The 22,468-nt window shown below is 42.1% G+C and overlaps 1 protein-coding gene across 2 annotated transcripts in view; it reads right to left on the bottom strand.

Moving 5' to 3' along the window:
- The window catches only part of ADGRA2 (adhesion G protein-coupled receptor A2), a 128,777-nt gene that overhangs the window by 9,072 nt on the left and 97,237 nt on the right, over positions 1–22,468 (bottom strand). For both annotated transcript variants that reach the window (XM_075273132.1, XM_075273133.1), the window contains 9 exons: positions 21,996–22,067; positions 21,220–21,291; positions 17,605–17,676; positions 17,356–17,519; positions 17,049–17,262; positions 9,392–9,556; positions 2,244–2,436; positions 942–1,091; positions 697–858 (listed from right to left, as the gene is read on the bottom strand). In XM_075273132.1, coding sequence (XP_075129233.1) covers positions 697–858; positions 942–1,091; positions 2,244–2,436; positions 9,392–9,556; positions 17,049–17,262; positions 17,356–17,519; positions 17,605–17,676; positions 21,220–21,291; positions 21,996–22,067 — 1,264 coding nt within the window. The remainder of the gene's footprint in view (positions 1–696; positions 859–941; positions 1,092–2,243; positions 2,437–9,391; positions 9,557–17,048; positions 17,263–17,355; positions 17,520–17,604; positions 17,677–21,219; positions 21,292–21,995; positions 22,068–22,468) is intronic.

The raw sequence follows: 22,468 nt of genomic DNA, 5'->3' as shown, positions 1-22,468 counted from the left end.
TATACAAAGACTATAATGGGGTATAATGCAGAAAAAAAAAGTCCTGCTTGCATTTTTCTTGCGGACCAGGGGACGGAATTCCCTGGCCTTACTTAATGTGGGCTTATGTATATATACTTATACTTAATATTTTACTATAGATTTATTTTAGAAGTAACATGTGGTCACTTTGTTTTTGAAATAGTAGGCAAAAAAGCCACCAATTTTAATGTTCCTAAGACTGTGAGAATAAGTGCCTGGGAAAACGTTTCTTTACATGCAGTGCTCATGGCTCTCTGCACAGGACCCTCTCCAGTCTCTTCCCTCCGCTGTTGAATGATGGCTCTAATGTTCAATCAGGAGACACCTCGAGGTGTCAATTGGAGCGGAGGGGACAGACTGAGGAGGTTCCAATGCAGAGAGTCATTGCACATCATGAGAACCTTCCTTGTGCACTTGCAATCCCAGGTCCAGGGACGTCAAACTTGATTTTTGGTCATGCAAGTTTGCTGCAAGCCATACAAGCCTCTTTTATGTGCTATATTTTGGTTGGAATTTTTAGTTGTTCATTGGTAGAGTCTATATATGTGTACACATCTTCTTACCACTCTTTTGCACTACTCACCTCACCCTCCATTCCTTAAAACCTTCACCCAACTTCATATTTTATTTCAATAAACATTAGTAAATCATAAATCTTGCAGTCGGGACTCTTACCACAGACAAGTCTTGAGAGTTACTGCTTACAGTAAGCCCTGCAATCTTCTCCACTGTCTGGACAATACTGCTACAGGCTTTGTCCTCCACCTGGGCCATCCACAAGATATGGTCATCAACCATCATCATGTTACTGGCCATCTCTAACATGACTTCTGCAAGCTAAAAGGAAAATAACATTTTCAGCACTGGAGAAAAAAATAATTTGCTCCCATAACAATCCCAAATACCATGATATAACTTACATCTTTCACTTGGTCAACTAAACCGATGAATTTTTCCATCATCTGAGCCACGTAGATGACATCCATCATGTCAGAGAAGTTGGCTGCTTCTGCCGTGTACATCCGCAGCTGGTGAGCCAGCGTCAGCACATTAGATTCATTCATTGGCATCTAAAGAGTAAAGTGTGATTTTATACACAATGTGGCTACATAAAGCTTGGCTAACAGAAATATATACAGATATGACCATGAAAGAAATGAAGGGTATTACGCACTGTAGAAAAACAACCCTATTGAAGAGTTCCCTTCATCTATAAGCCAAAGCATGCCTTCACAGCAACCTCCATGTCTATGCATTATACAGAGATTGACTTCAAAGGAAAGGTGTAATACTTCATTTTTCCTCCAGAGGCGCTGCAGGAAAACTGTACACTTGCTGCTAGGTTTTCCTTGCATAGAAATGACTTCTGGGTGTCTCGACAGTAGGACACTTCTCTGATCATTTTATGATTGGGAATCTGTTTGACCAAAATTATTTTAATACTTATTTATCACTAGAGGCATCATTTGTAATTTAGAGCAAACTAGTTGCTTGGATGCCTTTCTTGAAGAGAACAATATCACAGGTTATGGACTCTAGATTTTAAGGACACGTTGATCCAGGGTTTTATACTGACTGCCAGATTGGAGTCGGGAAGGAATTTTTTTCCCCCTGAAATGGGGCAATTGGCATGAGCCTCATGGGGGGTTTTGCCTTCGCCTGGATCAACACTGTAGGGGATTGTAGGGTTATAGGTTGGACTTGATAATCCATATACAAATAATTATGTATTTTACATTAAAAGGAATATCGGAAGGATTTTCCCCTGAAATAGCACACCTTTTTGCAAAGACTTTGACATTGCAACTTAACCATAGTCACATGAATAAGAAAAGAAAAAGAAGAAGAGAGAAGTAGAGTAGGAGGAGAAGTAAACCATTTTCTTCTAAACTTGGAAATTTCATTATAAAGTTGCTCATGAAATAAGGCCAGCACCTATGATAGATGTATGACTATTGGTGGTCCCACCACCACTAGAACCCTCACCAATGATGAGAACTGCGGTCCGTGTCCCCATATGAATGGAGTTGTGGTCACGTATGTGCACTACCACTACATTTATAGTCTATGGGACAGAAATGGCCGCACAGCTATTTCCGTCAATCCCCAAAAGACTGACCACCGCCCTATTCTAATGGAGGACACACAATTTTCATGTCTGGTTGGTGTGCTATTTAGAAGGCATGTTCTCGGCTGATACATTACAGGCTGCCCCTACTCACAGTCACAAAGGTATACAGCACTCTGGTGATATCATTCTTGTACAGGCAGTTGGAATAGTTTCCTTCTTCCCATTGTCCTGATCGATCACATCGGCGTGAAGCTTTCTTCTCCTGTCCATTTGGTGAGACAGACATGAAGGGATACTGCAGGCAGGGCTGATAGGCAGTTATACCAGCCAATGTGCGGGGCCACCTGTGGACATATCAAAATTCCTGTTTAGGGTCCATCAGGAATGGTTAGTGTGGCTCTAACAAGTCTTTAGATCACATATTATAACTTCAATCAGATGATAATATATTGAGGAAAAGTCACACAGTCATTTATAGATAAAAGCAAAGAAACTGGCCTAAACGATACCCAAAATCTATGCCAGCTCACTGCTGGCCAAAAATTTGAGATGTCAGCACATGGAGAGCAAGAGATGCGTCTAGTTTATTAAAGGTAGTGTATCACCAGAACCCAACATTACAACCCAGCTCTGCAGATAGAAAGGTTACCTGAATCAAACTGTCTTTTCCCCTTGTAAATCCGTGCCTCCATTGCTAATATATCGCAGGTTTCCCACAGTATGCAACTAAGTTATCTGGAGCAGCAGAGGTGTTGCTGTTGCTCGTTTGCATATTGACATAAACAACGATATCTTAGCAATGGAGGCACGGATTAAGGGCTCATTCACATGGGGCAAGAGGGGGCGGATTCTGACGCCGAATCCACCTCCGAATCCACCCCCTCACAATAGAAGTCTATGTAGACCGCTAGCTTCCTTTTTTCCGTGAGCGGTATGTTCCAGCTGCCCTTTCTTCAGGCAGATTCCGCAGCTGAGTCAGCCCTGGCGTCCGCCTCGCGACAGCACCCTCCGGACTAGGCTATTCATTTGGGCCTACTCCAGGGCGGGAAGCCGCGACTGTCGGTAGGCACATTTTGGTCCTTCCGCATCAAAATCAGGACCAAAATACGCAGTCCCGTACCCCGTGTGAATGGGGCCTAACAAGGTGCAAACACAGCTTGATTCAGGTGACCCTAACCTATCTATCTGGGGACTGGATTGAAATGATGGTTCTGGTAACAGACTCCCTTTAAGAGGCGTATCTTATGTACAAGGAATCACACCCCAGTCTATATAAATCTCACCCAGTATTCCCAATATTCATCTGACTTGGCCATGGGTCTGGTATTGTGCAGGTCAATGGAGTGAAGTGAATAATGAATAGACAGCAGCACTTGCACAAGCTCAGCAGCCCCTTCTCTCTGGTGGGGGTCTAATCTAATATTCATGACTTATTCTGGGCCTGTATAGTCCACACACAAATTGTAGTTTATGCCATATGACAGCACAGGTTACACCCAGAGTATATCTACAACAGGTCTGCACAAAATATCAGTGTAAAAGGCAAAAGTAAATCTGTCTCTATGTGTAAGATAATGTCCTACAAGTATATGATAGGGACTTGTTACTAGATGACATTGTAATTTTGCCTGCCTCATATAAAAGCTATTTCTCGGATCTGACACGACTATATTTATATATAATGGAAAAACTCTTTGATTGTCTGTTGCTCAGAAGAATCTTAGAGCTCTGGCGAGATCTTAAAGGTCTGAGATGGAAAACTCTGATCAAGAGAACTGGCGGCTGAGCTTTGTGGGATGTTACTGATTTCTAACTGATCGCTTTTCCTGCAGAGCCCAAGTAAATAATACGCGGAGCACTGGAATGTCTGGAATAAATCAAAGTAAATATGTAATCCTGCCAGAACTGTGCAGAGCTGCAGAAGTGCTCACAGCCAGCAGGGGGCCCCGGCTGGAGCAAAGGACAAGAAAATGTGATACAGACAAGCTTCTATCGTAGCCATTATTCCATAAAGGGGCCGCAACATCATAAGGAAGGGAAGTTTCTAACTTCTCTCCAACACAGAGGACAAAACAAACAACACCATGCTCATATTCCTTCTATTTTAAAGTACATAGAAGTCATTCAGGTACAGACTACTGCATGCACTAGATAGATACCGTAGATGGATTGATCGCTAGCGGAGCACAAGAGCAGGACTGCTGGGGAAATGAAGAGATCACTGGTTATGGGATTTTTTGGTTTGATCATATTTAGGCTGAAGGCCCACGTTGCGGAAATGCAGCTTTTTTTGTTGCAGATTTTGTTGCGGTTTTTTTTGAGCCAAAGGCAGGAGCGGATTGTGCAGAAGGTAGAAGTACAAGAACTTCCTATATATTTCCCATTCCATTTGTAGCCACTCTTCACTTTGGCTCAAAAAAACGCAGAAAAATCTGCAACAAAAAAAGCTGCGTTTCCGCAGCCTTACAGAGGTTTTTAATTTTTTTTTTAAAAAAGTGGACAACCCCTTTAATGGATCCTAAATGATGTGCCGTGCAATTACCTTAACTTTTTTAACTTTATAGTAGTTGCAGCTTTATTTTCTGGCCCTGAGCTGCAGATACCCTGCATAAATACAGACAATGATAAAATTCTGTGGCCTTTTCACTGGTCCTCTATACTGTATGGGGACCATTGATGGGGCCATTATATTGTGGGGGAAGGGGGACAGTGATGGGGGCCAATATCTTGTAAAGGACATTAAAGGGTTTGTGCAGGATAACTTTTTTTTAACATAATCTCCTGTCCCCAGTGCCGTTTGGTCTTGTTTTCACACTGAAGGTAACTACCTGTGACCCTTGAGGCCAATCAGCAGAAGACACTGGAGAGGCAGGACCTTTAATGTCAGGGACAGGTGAGTATGACTTTTTTGTTTTTGTTTCTTTTGTTGTATTTTTTACCTACCCTGAACTAATTATAGAAAAAATAAAAATATGCTGCACAATCTCTTTAGTGTGAAGCATTAGGGGTTGTCCAGGCATAATTTTTAATGGTCTATCCTCAAGATCGGCCATAAATACCTTATCAATAGGGAGGCGATACCTGGCCCCCTGACCAATCAGCTGTACACAATACAGGGCCGAAAGCTCTGTCCACTGTATATTAACCCGGCTCCTTCACTGCATCTCATCATATTAATCTGCAATGAAGGCGCCGGACTGCTATACAGCAAGCAGATGAAGTTTTCTTCTTCCAGCCCTGTATTGTGTAAAGAACGGGCACCAGAAGTAGCTCTGTACAGTTAATGGGGCCGTGTGTCAGCCCCCTACCCATCAGGTATTTATGGCCCATCTTGAAGATAGGCCATAAAAAAATTAAGCCTGGAAAACCTCTTTAATATGCCTCACACTGTTTAATATCCTACCCACAGGATTTTTGCCTCCATCACTGCCCCCACACAATATAATGGGCCCATCACTGTTCCCCATACAGTATAGGGGATTAGTGAAGCAGCCACCATATGGGAGGACCAGTGACATTGGCCATAAAAAATTTTGACCTGGACAACCCCTTTAAAGAGCAACCACTGTGGTGGCCACGGAGGTGTAAAAAAAATGCATACTCACCTGTCCCTCGCCTTTGTCTGTTTGGTCTCTTGATGGCGCCTCATTTCTGGAAATCCTGTACCTAATTGGTCTTAGCGGTCACATGAGGTGCAGGACTCCAGCAAGGAGGCGCCAGCATGAGACTGAATGGACACTGGTGGCGGACAGGTAACTATGCAACAAAAAAACTCTGTGTTTTCACAGATTGGGGCCTTAGCCTAAAGGATTTATCCATATTTCTAATATTGATAGCCTGTCCTTAGTATAGGCCATCAATATTACATCTGCAAGGGTACAAAAGCCAGGACCTCTGCAGATCAGTTTTACTGGAACAACGTAGCTACAGGTAACGGTAACAATTCCAGGAGCCATGGAGTTCACTTGCCATACAGGTAGTAGAAGTGTGTTTAGGTAGTGCAGTGGTGCACACAATATGGCGGGTGAGCAGCATGGCATTGTTATTACCTGTAGCCGCACTGTCTCGGTACAGCTGATCTGCAGGGGTTCTGGCGGTGGGCCCCTAGGAATTCCAATTCCATTGGTGGGCCCTAGACACTGCAGCCCGACATTGGTTATTTTTATATCTTCTGTAAGAAATGCAGAAATAAATCACTAATGCTTGTTCATACAATACATACCAGGTTTGCATATAGGAGCTAATAGGGTCCATAGACCCTGGATGCCAATCTCTCCAACTGCTAGTTTAAGGATTACGAAAGTTTTGAGGTGCTGACATTACATTCATGAATCAGGAGGCTCAGGATGAACAGTGCTATAGGTCCCTCCCAGGTAGAGAAGGCTCTGCAGATGTATGTGGAATAAGTTGGGTCACTATGGCCAACCATGGAGAAAGATGAAAGGATGCCTCCATCCGAAATCGATAGTGGGCCCCTAAGAATGTCAGCACCTGGACTATGAACCCTGTCGCACGTCCAACATCGCCGAAGGAAGATAAAGCAGGATTTGATGTAACATCTGGTAATAGCTTCTGCCTGGATATTAACTCTGCAAATCTCTCATTTCCCCTGGTACCTACTCCTACATCCTTCTCTGTTTCAGAAGGCACAAGAAAGGAGAGCGGTGGGAGGAGAGGGGACTGCCTAATTGAAGCCACATTGGCTGCGCCGATAATTTATATTCCATAAAGCAACAGAGACCGCTCGCTCTGCACGGCATATAGCCCTTTATTCTATGGCCAAGCGAAATTCCAACACCTTGAATTTTACGCCCTGCGTGTACTGCCAGGACAGAGCATGTGAAAGGAGCCTTCACTAGGAGTCTTGGTAATAGCTTACAGATGCGATCGGACCTGCCCAGTTTAACACCTTCAGTGCCAAAACAAATCGCTCCACAATCTGGAACTTCTATTAACATACAGGTGTCCATTAAAGGATACATTTCTTTTATGCAATATTGTACTTTTTGGTTTTATTGAGGGGGTCCCTTGAGAGCGAGCACTTGCCCTAATCATTTCTTATAATAAAACACGGAGACTAAGCTTTGACATTCCTTTCGTCCCGTGAGTTAATATACTAAGCATATGTCGGCACAGGCCGTAACATTTTTGCAAATTTTCAGATCTTTTGTTCAATTATTTCCCCTAGACTAACCCTATGATTCACTAGGTCATAAAAGTAATACCGCTTGTAAATGACCCTTCTCCGACACTGTCAGCAGATTAGCACCTATTTTCTGTTGCAGGGATAACAATCATGTGATATTAGCGCTATGCAAATTAATGTGGCATATGAAGAACGGCTATAAAACAGGGTATTACTACCAACGTAAAAACAGGCTGAAGCGATCAGATTCCTAAAAGGCGGCTCTATATTGCCAAATCCTGGATAAAACGCGGTCATCTTTCAATAAAGGAATAGCTATTGTAATCCCACAATATCAAACAATGAACGTAATCTAGCGGGATTTCTGTCAGTTCGAATTATAGACAACCGCCATATTTATTAAGGAGAGCATTGTCTTCACGCCAAAGTTTTCATCGCACAGGCCACTATATTATTTCAAGGGAATTCGCCTAATCTTGTAGTGGAATAGCCATGGAAATAATTTATGATGTCGAGTACCAATCTAGAAGACCAGATCATTGCTGGTAAGCTGCTAAATTAATAGGCAATGAAAAGCCAGAAGTTATTCGGATGCTTTGGCCAAGGCCAGCACTAGATCTAGTCTAGGCCGACCACCTACATTTGTGGAGAAGTGATAATCGCTGTCAGCTTAGTGGTAGAATAATCCTATGTATGGCCTTTACTGCTTACTGGGACAAAACATCTAATAATGCTACCCAGAAGGATAAGTTGCGGAAAATACAATATACCCACTTGATCCAAGAGAAAAGGAGATAAAAATGGAGGGGTAGCGCAACCAGAGGACTAGATTTACATCTAAAGAACCTGTAAGTGCAAAAAGCATGGTGCAGTAATACATCCCATTAATGGGTTTTCTGATTCTTTACAGTGGGGTCTGCCACCTGGCACCCTACTGATCAGGTGTTGCTGTGTAGTGGCTCCATCTATTTTTACAGCTTTGCCCTACTGAAATGTATACTCCACAGTGCAGTCAGAATTTTTTCTCTAGCCCCCACCATTCCTGAGCAATCATTTCTGTTACTTTCAGAACCAATCCCAGACTGTCTGCTCCAGCCTAGGACCGCCCACCTGAGACTAATCAGCATACTACTGAAACCTACAGCACCGATTGCTCATGAACGGTGGGACCTAAAGAAATTTCCAACTGTACTGGAATCAGTAGAACGGCCCCTATTAAAGGAGGAAAAGAGCTGGAGTTGGTGGAGGTGATGAATGGTTCCCTTTAAAGTTACAATTTTGCAGAAATGTCTTAGGCACAGGATTTAAAGTGTATTCTAGTCACAGAAAGTTATCCCCTATGCTGTGGTCTGACCCCCACTGATCACAAGAACTTGGGTACTCTGCCCCTCAGTTTTGAATTTAGTGGCAGGACAGACAATGTGTGCCACTCAATTCATTTCAATGGAACTTCCGGAGATAGCCAAGTGCTGTGTTTCAGTTATTTCAAGTAGTCTTATTGAAATGAGTGTAACTCCCATTTTTTCTCGCTATCACGAAGGGGGAGGTGTTTGGTTACCATTTTTGTAGTATACCGTATTATCCTATCTAACTTCCTTTTTATTATAAAACAGGCTGTAACATTCTCCTTAGCAATCCTCTAACACTAGGTTCACACTAGCGTTCGGGGATTCACTCTCACATTTCACTTAAAATATGCGGAGGGAAAAATCCTGCAGGACCTTTCTCTCTGCCGATTTTGGGAGTAAACCGCGTGGAAACCCGGTGGACCTCATTATAGTCTATGGGGTCTGTGGGTTTCCACGGGTAACTGCTTTTTAAGCAGAAAGGGTTTCTGTTTTCGGATCCCCAAGAAAACCCAAAGAACGGAAACCCAAACACTAGTGTAAACGTAGCATAACTGAGCTGTTACTAGGGAAAGTCCGTACATAGTTATATTGTGAATATGCAGAGTTGAAGCATTTACTAAAGAGGGATGGTCACTGCAAATTGCTGTATCTCCAGTTTTATACCACCTGCAAAATTGGTTCTGGTATCACAGTCGGGAATTTGAACTTAATACGTAACAGTTCATACTGCATATAAAATAACATTCTCTAATTCGTTTCTAGCTAGTACTCTTAGCTTTCTTGTGATACAGGATAAAGCAGTACCTGAAGTCTCCTCTGTTGTTGGTTACTCTGTCAGCTGGACAGTAAGATGCAGAAGTCTCCAAAACCACTAACTCCACTTTCTTGCTGATGTTGCCATACTCGGTGGAAACACTGCACTCCCACTCACCGTTGGCAGAAAGTAAGATGTTGGAGAGGATCAGACCGCTGTGGAAACAATTTAAGAAAAGAAGGTCAGTGATCTAAGAAATGGGATAATATACCATTAAAAATGACGTGATAAAGATAGAATATCATGGATTAAAGATCGTGAAGTCGAGACAAGCTCATTTAAGGAGAACCTTCTACTTCAGGTGACTTTTCAGAATGAGCTGTCATGTGTGTACATGAGGCATAGCAGTATGCTTGCTCTTATATGACGGGTACTCTGCCTGTTTTCTCCTCTGTAGGGTCAGTTTTTCTCCGAGCTCAGCTCCTGAGTAGATGGAGATGCTGCTATGATATCTGCCATACACTGGGCATAGAGAAGAGAGGATCTGACTCTTCTATCTTTTATACACACATATAGAAGTAGTAGCAGCATGGTGGACTTTATATAACAGAACTGAACAGTGCATCTGTGATTCCAACATTGAAGTGAGACAACAGAAAATTTACTAGCCAGCATTAGGGTGTCTGTGCTTTTTTTCTGTTGCTCCTCCCCTTCCCCTCTCCATAGACTTCTGCGGGAAACAGTTGTAATCTGATTTTTTCAGTGAACTGATAATCCGTCTAGTTTCTGCTTCTACCAAGATGGATTTTAGCAGTAAATGATCATTAGGGCAGATGGAGTGGGAGTAGAAGTGAGTACAAAGTTTATTTTATCTTTGCTTGTGCTATTAATTTATGCAGTTTGCGAAATGACCATTTAGTTTCCAATATAATTGGAGGCAGCACAAGTTAGATCTATTAATCAATATTCACTAAACTCTATAAAAAACATAACGTTTCTGGAACTGATATTTATTTTACTCATGTCATATGTATACTGGCCATCTTCTTTGAAACAACTACATTTTAGAAGACTAGTTTTCACAGATATTGTGGCCAGTTCATAGTGGGTTAGTCATGGGGAATCACCAATGACTAACCTGCTTGATACACAGCAGCATTATAGTGGAGGAGACCTGACGAAATCCCATCCACACACTGCAGAACGAAGTCCACAGTGCAAAGTGTCTTGTCTTGCAGATCTGAGACCTGCAGCATGTTGACATGCTGCGGGTTCAGCAATGGCTTTCAACCTAAAGCAGCGTACTCAGAACCTGACAAGTCTTACACTTTCCTATCCCAAGATCAGGCCATTAATATGGAGTTTTGTGCAACCCCTTTAACTTTCTACTATATTGTCAACCATTGCAATGATAGCAATAGACGTAGAGGAAGTGTATGTCATTGTTTAATAAGATATATCTTACGATAACGTCTGACACATAAAACAGAAAGTAAGAAAGACAATTTGTGGAAAACATTCTATTTCTGTCACCGCAAAGCGGAAGTCAACACCAGGCGGCATATAAATAAATCTAGGAAAGTTGGGTGGAATTTTAATAATAATCCTGGCACTGCTGGGACTAATCACATAGGGGTAGCAGCGCTGGAGTTTTGGAGATTAAACTCTACAATGTCTTCAATCTGAAAATGTATTGCTTCATACACATGAAGATCTATGGGGGGAAATTTATCATTAAAAGGGGAAAAGTGAAGCACCAGGCAAAACCTAAACCGCAGCGGCTCTTTAGTCCTGAGTTAACCCTTCAAAGACAGCTTTGATTTTGCCACTGTAAAAATGAGCGAGGTCACCGCAGTTCAGACGCCTTACACACAAATCACCATGTCTATGAGTGCTGACTTATGTTTTATGTGATATTATGTTCAGGAAATAAAAACTCTTGACCTCACTAACTCTCCTTCCCTCACAAAAATTCCTTCCAGGACTCCCGTTCAACTACAGTTTCAGACACTCAAAGGAAGGAGAATTCAGATGCCGGTGGAACCTGAAGTGTTAGTTCTCTGTCCAATAACTCAAACTTCTGTTTAGCTGCTTGTTAGATATATCTGCTTCCAGGAAAGTTGGGTGACAATCTATATCCAATATCTATATCCAATATCTATATCCATATAACAATACTTCAACCTTCGGGGTTGTTTTTACTGGTCTCCTGTCTTAGTATAAGAGTAAGGCCTCCTGCACAATGCAGATAAAAGTATGGACCGTTAATGTCTATGTGTCTGTGTGTCCATGGACCCCAGGTTATGAAACGTCCTATTTTTGGCCAAATTTACAGAACGGACAAATATAGGGGATCATATAAGTCTTACGGCAGATCTGTGATTGTGGATGACAAGTGGACATGTTTTTTGTGTATCGATAGTTGTAAACAATAAAAATCACTTAAAATCATGTGCAAAAGGGAAGGCTTAAGGAAGATATTGTATCAATTGTATTAGTCTACATAGGCACCACAATGACCATAGATATAGCGTCATGGCTTTCCTGGACTCCATCTACATTGACAGATCTTATCTAGTTCCCCAGTCGCTCTATTGCGGTTTACAATACTGCAGCCTAGTCTGTTAGGTGATGGCTCCTGACTTTGCGATTCTTCTAATTCTAGTTACACCCTTGTATCACAATAATGAAAATCTGTGGTTAAGTAAAAAAAAAAGCTTGATATCCATATTTATTTTTCACGAACCCAGAGACATGGAAAATATTAGAAAAGGGAGGAAGGTAAGGAAGGCTCCACTGTAAATTCTGCATTGGGGCCCGGAGCTTCAAATGACTTTTCTGCCCCCACCTAGGTGACAACCCCTATGGGTACTGTAAAGGGGGCTGTACGCTTAGGTTCACATTTGCATTTGGGTTTCCTTTCTGCAAGTCCGCTTGGTGACCCCTGACGAGAAACCTAATCCGCTTAAAAAAGCGTTTACCATGGAAACCCCATAGTGGAAACCCAGCAGACTCCATTATAGGGTTTCCGCCCTGGTTCCATCTGAAAAAGGGCAAAAATGCCGAGAGAAAGGCACTGCTTCCAGCACTTTTTCTCTGCATTTTGTAAGCAGGTTCGGGGATGGAAACCCTGAATGGAGTTCAAGCGCTGGTGTGAACCCAGTCTCACTTTGCTTTTTGTAGTGTCTGAGTATAGAGTCAGTGACAGGTGAGCTCTCAGTATATATGTCACCTGTATACAAAGGCATTATTCACCCAGCTGAGGCCAAAAAAGTGTCGTCTGGGCCTCAGTCAGATGGTAACGGCATTATTCTAGACATCCTGTGGGAAAAAAGTACAGCAAGTGGAATCAATTTTATAACCATGGAAGCATAAGGGTGACAGATGCCACCTACATACTTGTCTCCATTGAAAGTATATACCAGGAAATTCACATAAGGGAGCCTTCACACGGGGTTTACGCTCCGCTCATTCAGACACGTAAACAGGTGTCAAAGTGAGCGATGTAAAACACAATCCCATAGACTTCAATGTGTGCCGGTCTTACACGCGCTACACATTGAAATCAATGGGAGGCTTTTAAACCCATTGTGTAGCACGCGTAAGACTGGCACACATTGAAGTCTATGGGATTGTGTTTTACAGCGCTCACTTTGACACGTGTTTACGTGTCTGAATGAGCGGAGCATAAACTCCATGTGAAGGCTCTCTAACATATACAAAAAGCAATGTGAAATCTGCCTGAAGTTGAACATTTAAGTCACCCAGCTTTCCCACAACTATGGCTGATATAACTATAATTAAATAGAATTTATATAACCTGATGTAGAAGGATAACTCGATGACTTGATATACTGTATTACCCTATCGCACCATGTCTATGAGTAATCCTGTAAGGAATATAGTAACCTAACAAACACCTCCCAATGTGCCTCAATGGGCTGAATATAAAGCACTGAGCACACGTGAACCGAAGTGAACTGGACACGAGGCCTGGTGCAATGATTCAATGTAGTAGTCTGGAGACCTTGGCAGCCGCGCTCGCATTGTCTGCTGCACATAAACTTCATATGATGTATACGTTTTGTCTGAGCACCAGGATTGTGTCACAACGGGAGAGAAAAAAGCTTTGTTGGAAAGCAGACTGGAACCGGATAAAGCAAGAATGTATCACAGAATCAGCGGCCAGGCAAGGCAATGACATTTATGAAGAACGGGAAGAAATATGTGAACACTGGATGAAATGCTTGTATAGTTTACAATAAGCGGCGGTACATGGAACGCGGCCAGCGCTCTTCTTTTATGGTTACAGGACCTATTACGTCCAATTATAAGTCTATACTTAGAGGGTTCTATACAAACAAACAACACAAACAAATGGCGGCCAATCAGATATCGGCTTTTATTTCATTACACTTTATTTTATCCGAAAGTCAGGTTGGTTGCCATGATTAACACCACTAGGACTATACTGGTCCCAATGACTATGGCCAGTGGAACGTTTTTGTTGGTATGTACTACATAGTAACTGTATAACTGGTCGTAAACATACGTGAACATGCCAGTGACTACTGTCATCCCATAAACATACGGTATATTGCACATGTATTCATAGCACTACCAAGATGGTATTACTTAGCTTGCCACATGGAGGCGCTCTCACATAACCTACACAATTGTTCTCATCAATACCAATAGTAGTTCTGCATTATGGGAAGGTTTGGCTATGGTGTAAATAACTAAAGAATATAAATAATGTATGTGTACTACAAACCTATGTACAAATAGCGGGCCCGCTGTGGGATGTCCAATCTGCAGAGAACCCCAGTGAAGAAGGTTTCAGTCCTGCCACTAAAACCTACAGCAAGAAAGTGGCCATGTGCGGGTTCAGAACCTGCAGCACAAGGCGCTGTGCACAAGGCGCTATAGATTGCAGTTTTTGTCAGCAGTATGTAGATAGGATTTGTAATGCATGGACTCATGATCCGCTGTTTGATGACCACTTTATTGTTTCCATTGCTCCAACGCCTGCATGTCGTGTAGAGTATTGCAGCTTGGTCTGCTATAGCCCATTATACTCAACCCAATCCTGGCTATGGCTCAAAAAAACACAGCAAAATCTGCAGCATCAAAAAATCAGCTTTTCTGCAATGTTGGCCTTAAGCCCGGGGCCCCACATGGCGTAAACGCTGTGGAAAAGTACACAGTGTTTTATAGTCACAGCAAAGTGGAGGGGAGTCTACTGAATCCCATCCCCACTTTGCGGAAATGCAGCAATTTCAAAAATGCGCTGTAGAAAACCCGGCGGTTCCCTATAGGTATAATTGAAGCACAAAATCTGCTTTCTGCGAACTTTCTATCCAAAGCACTGCTGGATGCCATGTGGGTTTTGAGAGTTAAATATTAATAAACTATCTATAGAATATCTGATTAGTGGAGGTCTGTCACAAAACACCCCCAGAGATCGGCCGCTTGAAGCATTAGTGTTCAGATGTGAGTCATTTCTGTTTCCCAAGCCAGTGACATCGCATTCATTTTTCAAATGGCTTTTTTTTTTTTTTTTTTTGCAGCTCAGTCCCATTCAAGTGAATGGGGCTGAGCTGCATTACCAAGCACAACCTCTATGAAATTTAGTATTCAGTGAAGAAGCTGCAGAGCTCACCTGACCAGTTACTCTATGGGGGTCCTGCCTGTTGAAATGACTTGGTTGTTAGAATAAACAGGTAGGTCATCAATATCTAACTGCCTTTAATAAAAGATTATAAAAAAGGTGCCAGCAGCAAATTTCTAGATACATTGGCTACCAATTTATCAAGTCAGGGGAAGTCACTTGTTACAGGTGTACTAACATTAAAACTCACCAACAAGGTACCGTAATATGTACACTATCGAGAGGTTTTATTCTTAGCAAATTGCAAATAAAAATCTAAATATGATTTTTTTTATATAAAGTTCTGCAAGCTCTTTTGGTGTTCCATGTTTTATAGGAAACGGTAATGTACTGGTGGTAAGAATAGTTTACACACCGCACTCCAGTCCTAGGGGCCGGGACCAGCTGAAGAATGTGCGTATAACGTGTTTATTTCCAAGTGTTATTTTGCCGGTGCTGTAACAATTAAACATGCACAGACTAGGTGGGCCAAGTGACTCTGATATGCCGTCAATTGCTCTGTTACTTGGTGCACCTTGGCAGGGGAATTGGACATCCGATAGGAGTCCCTGAACGCACAGGATGTGCCTCCACGCTGAGAGGAAACGGCTGATTTGCCAGCAAGGAATAAACAGTTTATCAGGGCTGGAGTCGGCAGGATGCGGGACCGTAATACCAGAGCATTTACTAAATTTATACTCAGACATTGAATGTAAACAAGACATTCCTGCTCTCCCCGACCCGAGCATGATCTAGGGCTGCGTTCCCTCATCATGCATGTTTCATACATGTGTTTAATGTCACATATTGTACATACAGTTAAATCAAACCCATGTTTCCTTTTAACTCTGACACGGGTGTGAAATTAGCGAGCTACAGTTTACCCGGAAGCTCTACACCATTTCAGAGAAAACATCCTGGGAAGGGAGAGATAAGTCTGCTGAGTGGATTCTCCCCGCCCAGCTCGGGTTGATTGACAGGTTGCTCCCTATACACAAAGTAGGAGAAACTTGCCAATCAAAGAATACCGTAGGTTTGAGAGATGCTGAAAGGCAGAATTGTTGTGGCTTGTTTTCAATGGAATTGTATAACCATTTTTTAAGTTTATTTATTAGAATAACTTTTTTTCAAATCAGTTTTTATTTTCTGATTGTAGGTTTTTTTTACAATTCTATTTCGTGTACATGTTTATGGAAGGCGGCCATCTTCTCTGAGCTTCCCCTATGTTCTGTTAACAGCACTTAATGTTATGCTTTAAGGCAGTCTCATGACCATAGGCAGCAATAGTCTGGAGCCGATTCATTGTGATCTATAGGAGAGTTTTCTAGACATTTTCTGTGCAGGCAAGGAAGTAGATAAGATGTGACACTTCCGGGGCATCAAATTTTTACTGCCCCTCCCACCTCCCTGGTGCCGGAGGTATTTGATCGAGTATATTCGCTCATCTCTAGTGACATCATCTCTTGGCAGTAGTGGATACAATAATGGGTCAGTGGTGTTATCTATAAAGGTGTTCTCTTCTATTGTAATATTTTCTGTATTTTATAGGAGGTGACTTCTGCCCTATAGAATTGGCAAGTGTCAGTCTAATACTAGGCTTAGTAGTCAGAAGGAAAATTACAAGATTTAGTACTTAAAAAATATATCGATTGAGGGTGACTTGTAAAAAAAATTGTCAAAAAATCTTAACATTAAAACTTAAGTTTTAAAAATAGCTGATTTTATGGTAAGACATTCCTTTTACACTATGTTAGATCTGTGTTATGACCATATCAGGATATCATTCTGCTCATAGTTCAGGCAGCAGGAACCTGATGATAGATATCTCTTAAAGGAGCACTTTATGTATTGCATTATGCTTAGCACAGGTCGTAAGAATATGGTGCATTACATAGAAATTCTCCTTAGTGTGCCATGTGGTCAGATGTATAACCAATGTATGCAAACTTACCCAAAACTTCAGATGGACATCTAGTTAATAGTTGGTGTTAGCAAACCAAATAATTTGAACCTGTTGAAGACCTACAGATGACCAAACATTTGGGACTCAGCCTTGCCTTGTAATGAAGGTGCAGTCATGGACAATTGTCTCCTCCAGTATAATCCCCTCTTCTTCATCCTCTTCCACCTGCTTCCCATTATGATACCAGATGATTTGGCTGGAATTACCCAAGTAACTTGCTGTACACTGAATAGGTATGCGGTCACCCTGAAACACGACTTGCCGCAAGGATGGGATGAGCTGATGCGTGTGAAGTTCTGGCGTCCCCCCTATGAACAAAACACATCGCTGTCAACTGGCTGGTTTGTAACAACCTTAAATGGACATGGTGTCCGTACATAAGCGGATTAAAGACTCCTTACCACAAGTTAGTTGGCTTTCCTTCAGGTTCCGCAATGGTCGGTCTCTAAGTGCACCTGGATATGAACACAACGTCCTATCTGAGATCTTAGCAGAACCATTTTTGGCCCATGTGGCGACCCACTGCATGTGACAGTCACAGGTCAGAAAGTCAGTGGAAAAGTCCCTACATAGAGGAAAGTCAAAAACCTATCAGAATATGCCTGGCTGGACGTTAACACATGTATAGACTAAATAGTATGTATACTCACACTAGCTTCAGGGAAGGGAGCTCATCAAACACCCCTGGACTGAGAGAAGAGAAGATATTTCCAGACAAAAACCTACACGGAGTTAAATATATGTTATTAGATTACGTCTTCCTATGAAATGTTTGCATAAAAAGAGGTGTGAACCCAAGGAAGGGAATGAGAGAAGACTGAAGGCCCCCATGCACAAAAAGGAGAAGGAAGCCAAAGTCAATGCTTTTGGTGGAACCAGTTGACTACATATTGGGGGCCTCCTGGCTTTTGTCAATACTTTTGTTTTCAGGATAGATAAGACACCACCAAAGGTGCCTGGCAGGCGTATACTCAATTCTACTCACTGAAAATACATGCAAGCTCAGCCTAACCAATCACCTACGTGTATGGGTTAGAGGAGAAGAATAACTCTCTGCTGACCAAGCATTCAGTTGGCAGCTATTTGATGTATATGGAGAACTTAAAGCCTCATATATTGCATGCCTGCAAGCTCTTAAGATACAAATCCCGGTCACAAAATTAAATTATTGCCAAATCGCGGATACATGCTTATGTCATTTGGAGAGAAACTGGTTAGCTCTGACACCCAGAACCCCTGCTGATCAGCTGTTTGAAGGGCCATGGCGCTTGTGTGAGTGCTGTGGTCCCTTCATTGTTTACAACGCACACATTTCATGGCAGCCGTGCAATGTAATTACAGCCTCGTCCCATAGAAGTGAATGGAACAACGCTGTAATTACATCGCATGGCCACTATGAAACATATAGCAATTAAACAGAGACCCCTTGAAACAGCTGATCAGTGGAGGCCCTGGATGTCAGACCTTTACTGATCTGCTATTCATGACCTGTTTCGAGAATGGATCAACAATAAAAAAAGAACTGAATAACCCCTTTAAACACAGTTCAGTGGCATTAGGCGCATGCGCAAGGTATACAACACTCTTGGAGTCATCTCCCTTTGAGAATTGAAGTGTACCTCCACTTACAGAACAACTTCATAAATGAACAGTACAGAATATAAGAAACTTTGTAATATATCTTATTAAAGACATATGTTTCCTTCTCCACATTTTAGGCTGATTTCCTCCCTCTAAGTTCACTCAGACTGTTTATTTCTTTAGAGCCTGTCTCTGTATTCACCTCACATAAAGAGGTCTATGGAGAGGAGAAGGGTATTACAGAGATTCTATCATTAGAATCCTATTTTTTAATATGAACACATAGGAATAGCCTTAAGAAAGGCTATTCTCTCCTACAATTAGAAGTCTTCTCCGCACTGCCATTCCAGTGATATTCCCGGTTTTCTGCGGTATGCAAATGATTTTTCTTGCAACACTGGGGGCATCCCCAATGCTAGTTGAAAAATCTCCAGCACTGCCTCATCTTCTTCTGGAACGCCACTCCGCCACGTCTTCTTCTGGCGCTGGTCTTCAAAATTCTGGGCATACGCAGTTGGCTTTGCCATTGGGCAGAGCCGACTGTGCATGTCTGTGGCCATTTTCTTGTGACCGCTTACACGAGCATACTATGCATGCAGTATTCTCGTGTAAGCGGCCACAAGACAATGGCCACAGACATGTGCAGTTGGCTACGCCCGAAGCCCGATGGCAAAGCCAACTGTGCATGTCTAGGATTTTGAAGACCAGCACCGGAAGAAGACGCGGCGGAGAGGCGTTCCAGAAGAAGATGAGGCAGCATTGGAGACGCCCCCAGTGCTGTGAGAAAAATCATTTGCATACTGAACAAAACTGGAAATATCACCAAAATGGTGACAAGATACGGCAATATCAGAAGAGCTCTCTCTGACTTACAGAGTAGTAGAGTATAGCATCTTTAGTTGTTTGTGTGTCTTTTCCAGCAGTCGCCTCCTCCCCCTCCCTTCTCCATTCTACGTAAAAGTATCTCAGTCTTAAAAGTGTATTAGAAAACCTATTTGTTGAATAAGATATATTAGAAAGTTTCTAATATTCACCTGTACTTCTTGTTTTATAACTGCATATAGGCTTTACTACTTCAAATGGTTCTTGGGGAAGACATGGTTAACCACAGCGTAAGTTATTACCATAGAGCTGCGGAGACAATGAGAATACAGTTCCAACGACACTGGCAATAAAGCCTGTAATTCGTCCCGGGGGTACAAGCAATATGTCCAGCTGTGGATGCCATGTAGTCACGTGACCGCGCCGGCGACAGCCAATCCTCAGTGCCTACAAATAGCACAAGAAGGCCCGAGGAGAAGACAAGTAGGGAAGTTGCTTGTATTGTCCCAAAATAGAGCTGGGTCCAGCAAGTGCTGAATCAGAATGTTTTATAGCCATGCAAGTGTCAGGAGAGTGCTGGCATTTTAATAGTGGTATATTTTAAGAATCGGGTACTTGTCTCTCTTCCTTGTGGTTACTCAAATAAGCGGGTTTATTCTAAGCTCAGCATGTCTCCAAAGCCAAAGTTATTATTTTTTATTTTTAACTTTGCACAGTTCCTAGATCTTCTGCTCCGAGCCATATACACAAGAGACATGAGTACATTTTTCTGCTACCATCATCAAAATAAGATTGGACTGGACAGCAAGCAAAAATCTAAAAAATCTGATGTATGTTCTCATTGTTAGCACTGGCCAAACTAAAAGAGCGTTGTAGGGTTTTATATGCAGAGCGGAATTTCACATTTAACTGTAAAATAATACCACTATATAATGTATGTAAAGATCATACAGCAGAAGTATAGATAAGATGGTGTGAACTGAGTAAATTCACTGCCGATCTATAGATGTAGCAGAGTTAACCTGAACGGGTTAACAGACATGGAGGTCGTGCTGTAGTTGGTTCTCCATACCTATATGAGGACACATTTGTTAGAAGTTGCTGCGCCACCACATATTATGGTTATTGGTCCCATTACTTGCATAGGGCGCAGCATCACCAATGGAGATGGGGCTACATCTGGTTTATTTAGATAGGATGATTTTTCACTAGTCAATGTGAGGGAGTCTGCGCAAGAAAGCAGAAGTCCAGTTGGTGTCTGAAGCAGGTTCATCTTTAAAAGGTCTCTATCACTGGACATAGATCACTACTTAGAAGACGACGAAGGACCTTGTAGTGACGTCATCACAGGTCCTGTACCACTAGCAGGGAAGAGACAGTTCTGAGGCAATGAATCGAAAGCAGGAGGAGGGACTTACATAGAAGAACCAATAGGAGGAGGGTGTGAACAGAGTATGACGTAAGGGGCGCACGGGAACGCCCATGGTGCACGGAGGGCTCATTTACATATACGTTTGAAATGTAATTTATTAAAACGGGGGGTCTTTTAACAAACGATTAGCAGGACTTGAATAGCCTTTTTAAAGGCTATTCAGGCATATGATTATCTAAAATAGCGAAAATCCAGTGATAGAGCCCCTTTAACAGTACAATGAGAATCTTTTATCCGGGAAGCAGAGCACTGCTCCAAGAGGCAATGTCCCACAGCCAAGTGTTTTCTATCGCTGTCCCTGTTGCATGGAAATATTTTAGATCAGTGCCTCATCCTTGTATGGTAAAGACATCCTGAAGTAAGCTGTGTCTCCTCCAATTCACTTTATTGCATATTTATCATTTATGGATCTTCTAGTAAGTATACTTACAGGCGGGATAGACTGCTCAGACCCTGAAATGCAGCAGGAAGTACACAGCCAATTCTATTATTGGAGATGTCCCTGGAATAAACATAAAGATAAATTGTACAATACTGTATCAAGTGTGAACATGTATTCATAATCTTATGGGTTAGTCTTGTGGGTCCAATGTCTGGCACCTCAACTGATCAGCTGTTTTCAGCAGCTGATACACAGACAATTGAGCAGGAGGAAAACAGCTCTGTTCTCTGTTCTGTGTAGTGGCCAAACCAGGTTACTACAGATCCGCTCCCATGCAGTAACTCAGTTCAACCACTACACAGAGAACGGAGCTGTCCACCGAACTGATATTGAAATTTTTAGAATATGGTAGTCCTCTTTAAGGTGTAACATCAATTATTTAAAGGGGCAAGAGTGTTCAGCTTAATACTCTGCCCCTTTGGCTGTAATCGACTCTCCTCCGATAGCCAAGGACAGCGAACACTGAACCAAACTGATCAAAAGTTTTTGAGAGTACAGACTATTTTATAAAAAATAAATAATGCATGTTGTTGAGATGAGCGAATACTATTCGAAACTCCAGTTTCAAATACCTCGCTCCCATAGGAATGAACGGGAGCGGGCGAACTACAAGGGGTTAAGCGCCGGCCGCTTTTTCACCAATATCAATCTAATAATGCATTAGTATAGACACATTATGGTCAGTTAGTTGGACTGTGCTATTAATATAATAATATGTCAAGCAATACTACTTATACATTCTCTCGCGTGTTCTCCATACTTACAGGCGCTTTAACTCAGGCAATCCCAAGAAAGTTCCAGGTTCCATTTTGCTGATCAAGTTGTTCTTTAAATCTCTAATGAACAAAAGCAACAAAAAGAAAAAAGGTCAATTGGGGCTTTATTTGCTGGTTATTTGTTGTTTTTGCCCCATTCTTGGGGCCCTGGGTAATTATTTGGTTTACCCCCTCTCAATGCTGCCTGTGTCTTATGAATTTCCAATGTAAGTCTTAGTTTAAATTCAAGCACTGCAGATGTGTGTGGTGGTGGAACGCCATTGATTTTGAGTGGTGCTGGGAAGTCGGAAGACCAACCCAACACTATTTTCCACAATTCGACTCTAACTCCTTCATAAATGCTTAGTCAGAAGCAGTAAAAACCCTCTAATTTATTAAATAATTCTATAAAATAATTAAAAATAATCATTTTATTTTGAAGCTGGGGTCAATAATTTCCACTCTGACTCCAACTCTACTCA

Source organism: Leptodactylus fuscus, chromosome 5, assembly GCF_031893055.1.
Source record: "Leptodactylus fuscus isolate aLepFus1 chromosome 5, aLepFus1.hap2, whole genome shotgun sequence".
Taxonomy (NCBI): Eukaryota; Metazoa; Chordata; class Amphibia; order Anura; family Leptodactylidae; genus Leptodactylus; species Leptodactylus fuscus.
The sequence above is the reverse complement of the archived record's forward strand: the minus strand, read 5'-3'. Positions and strand labels throughout refer to the sequence as shown.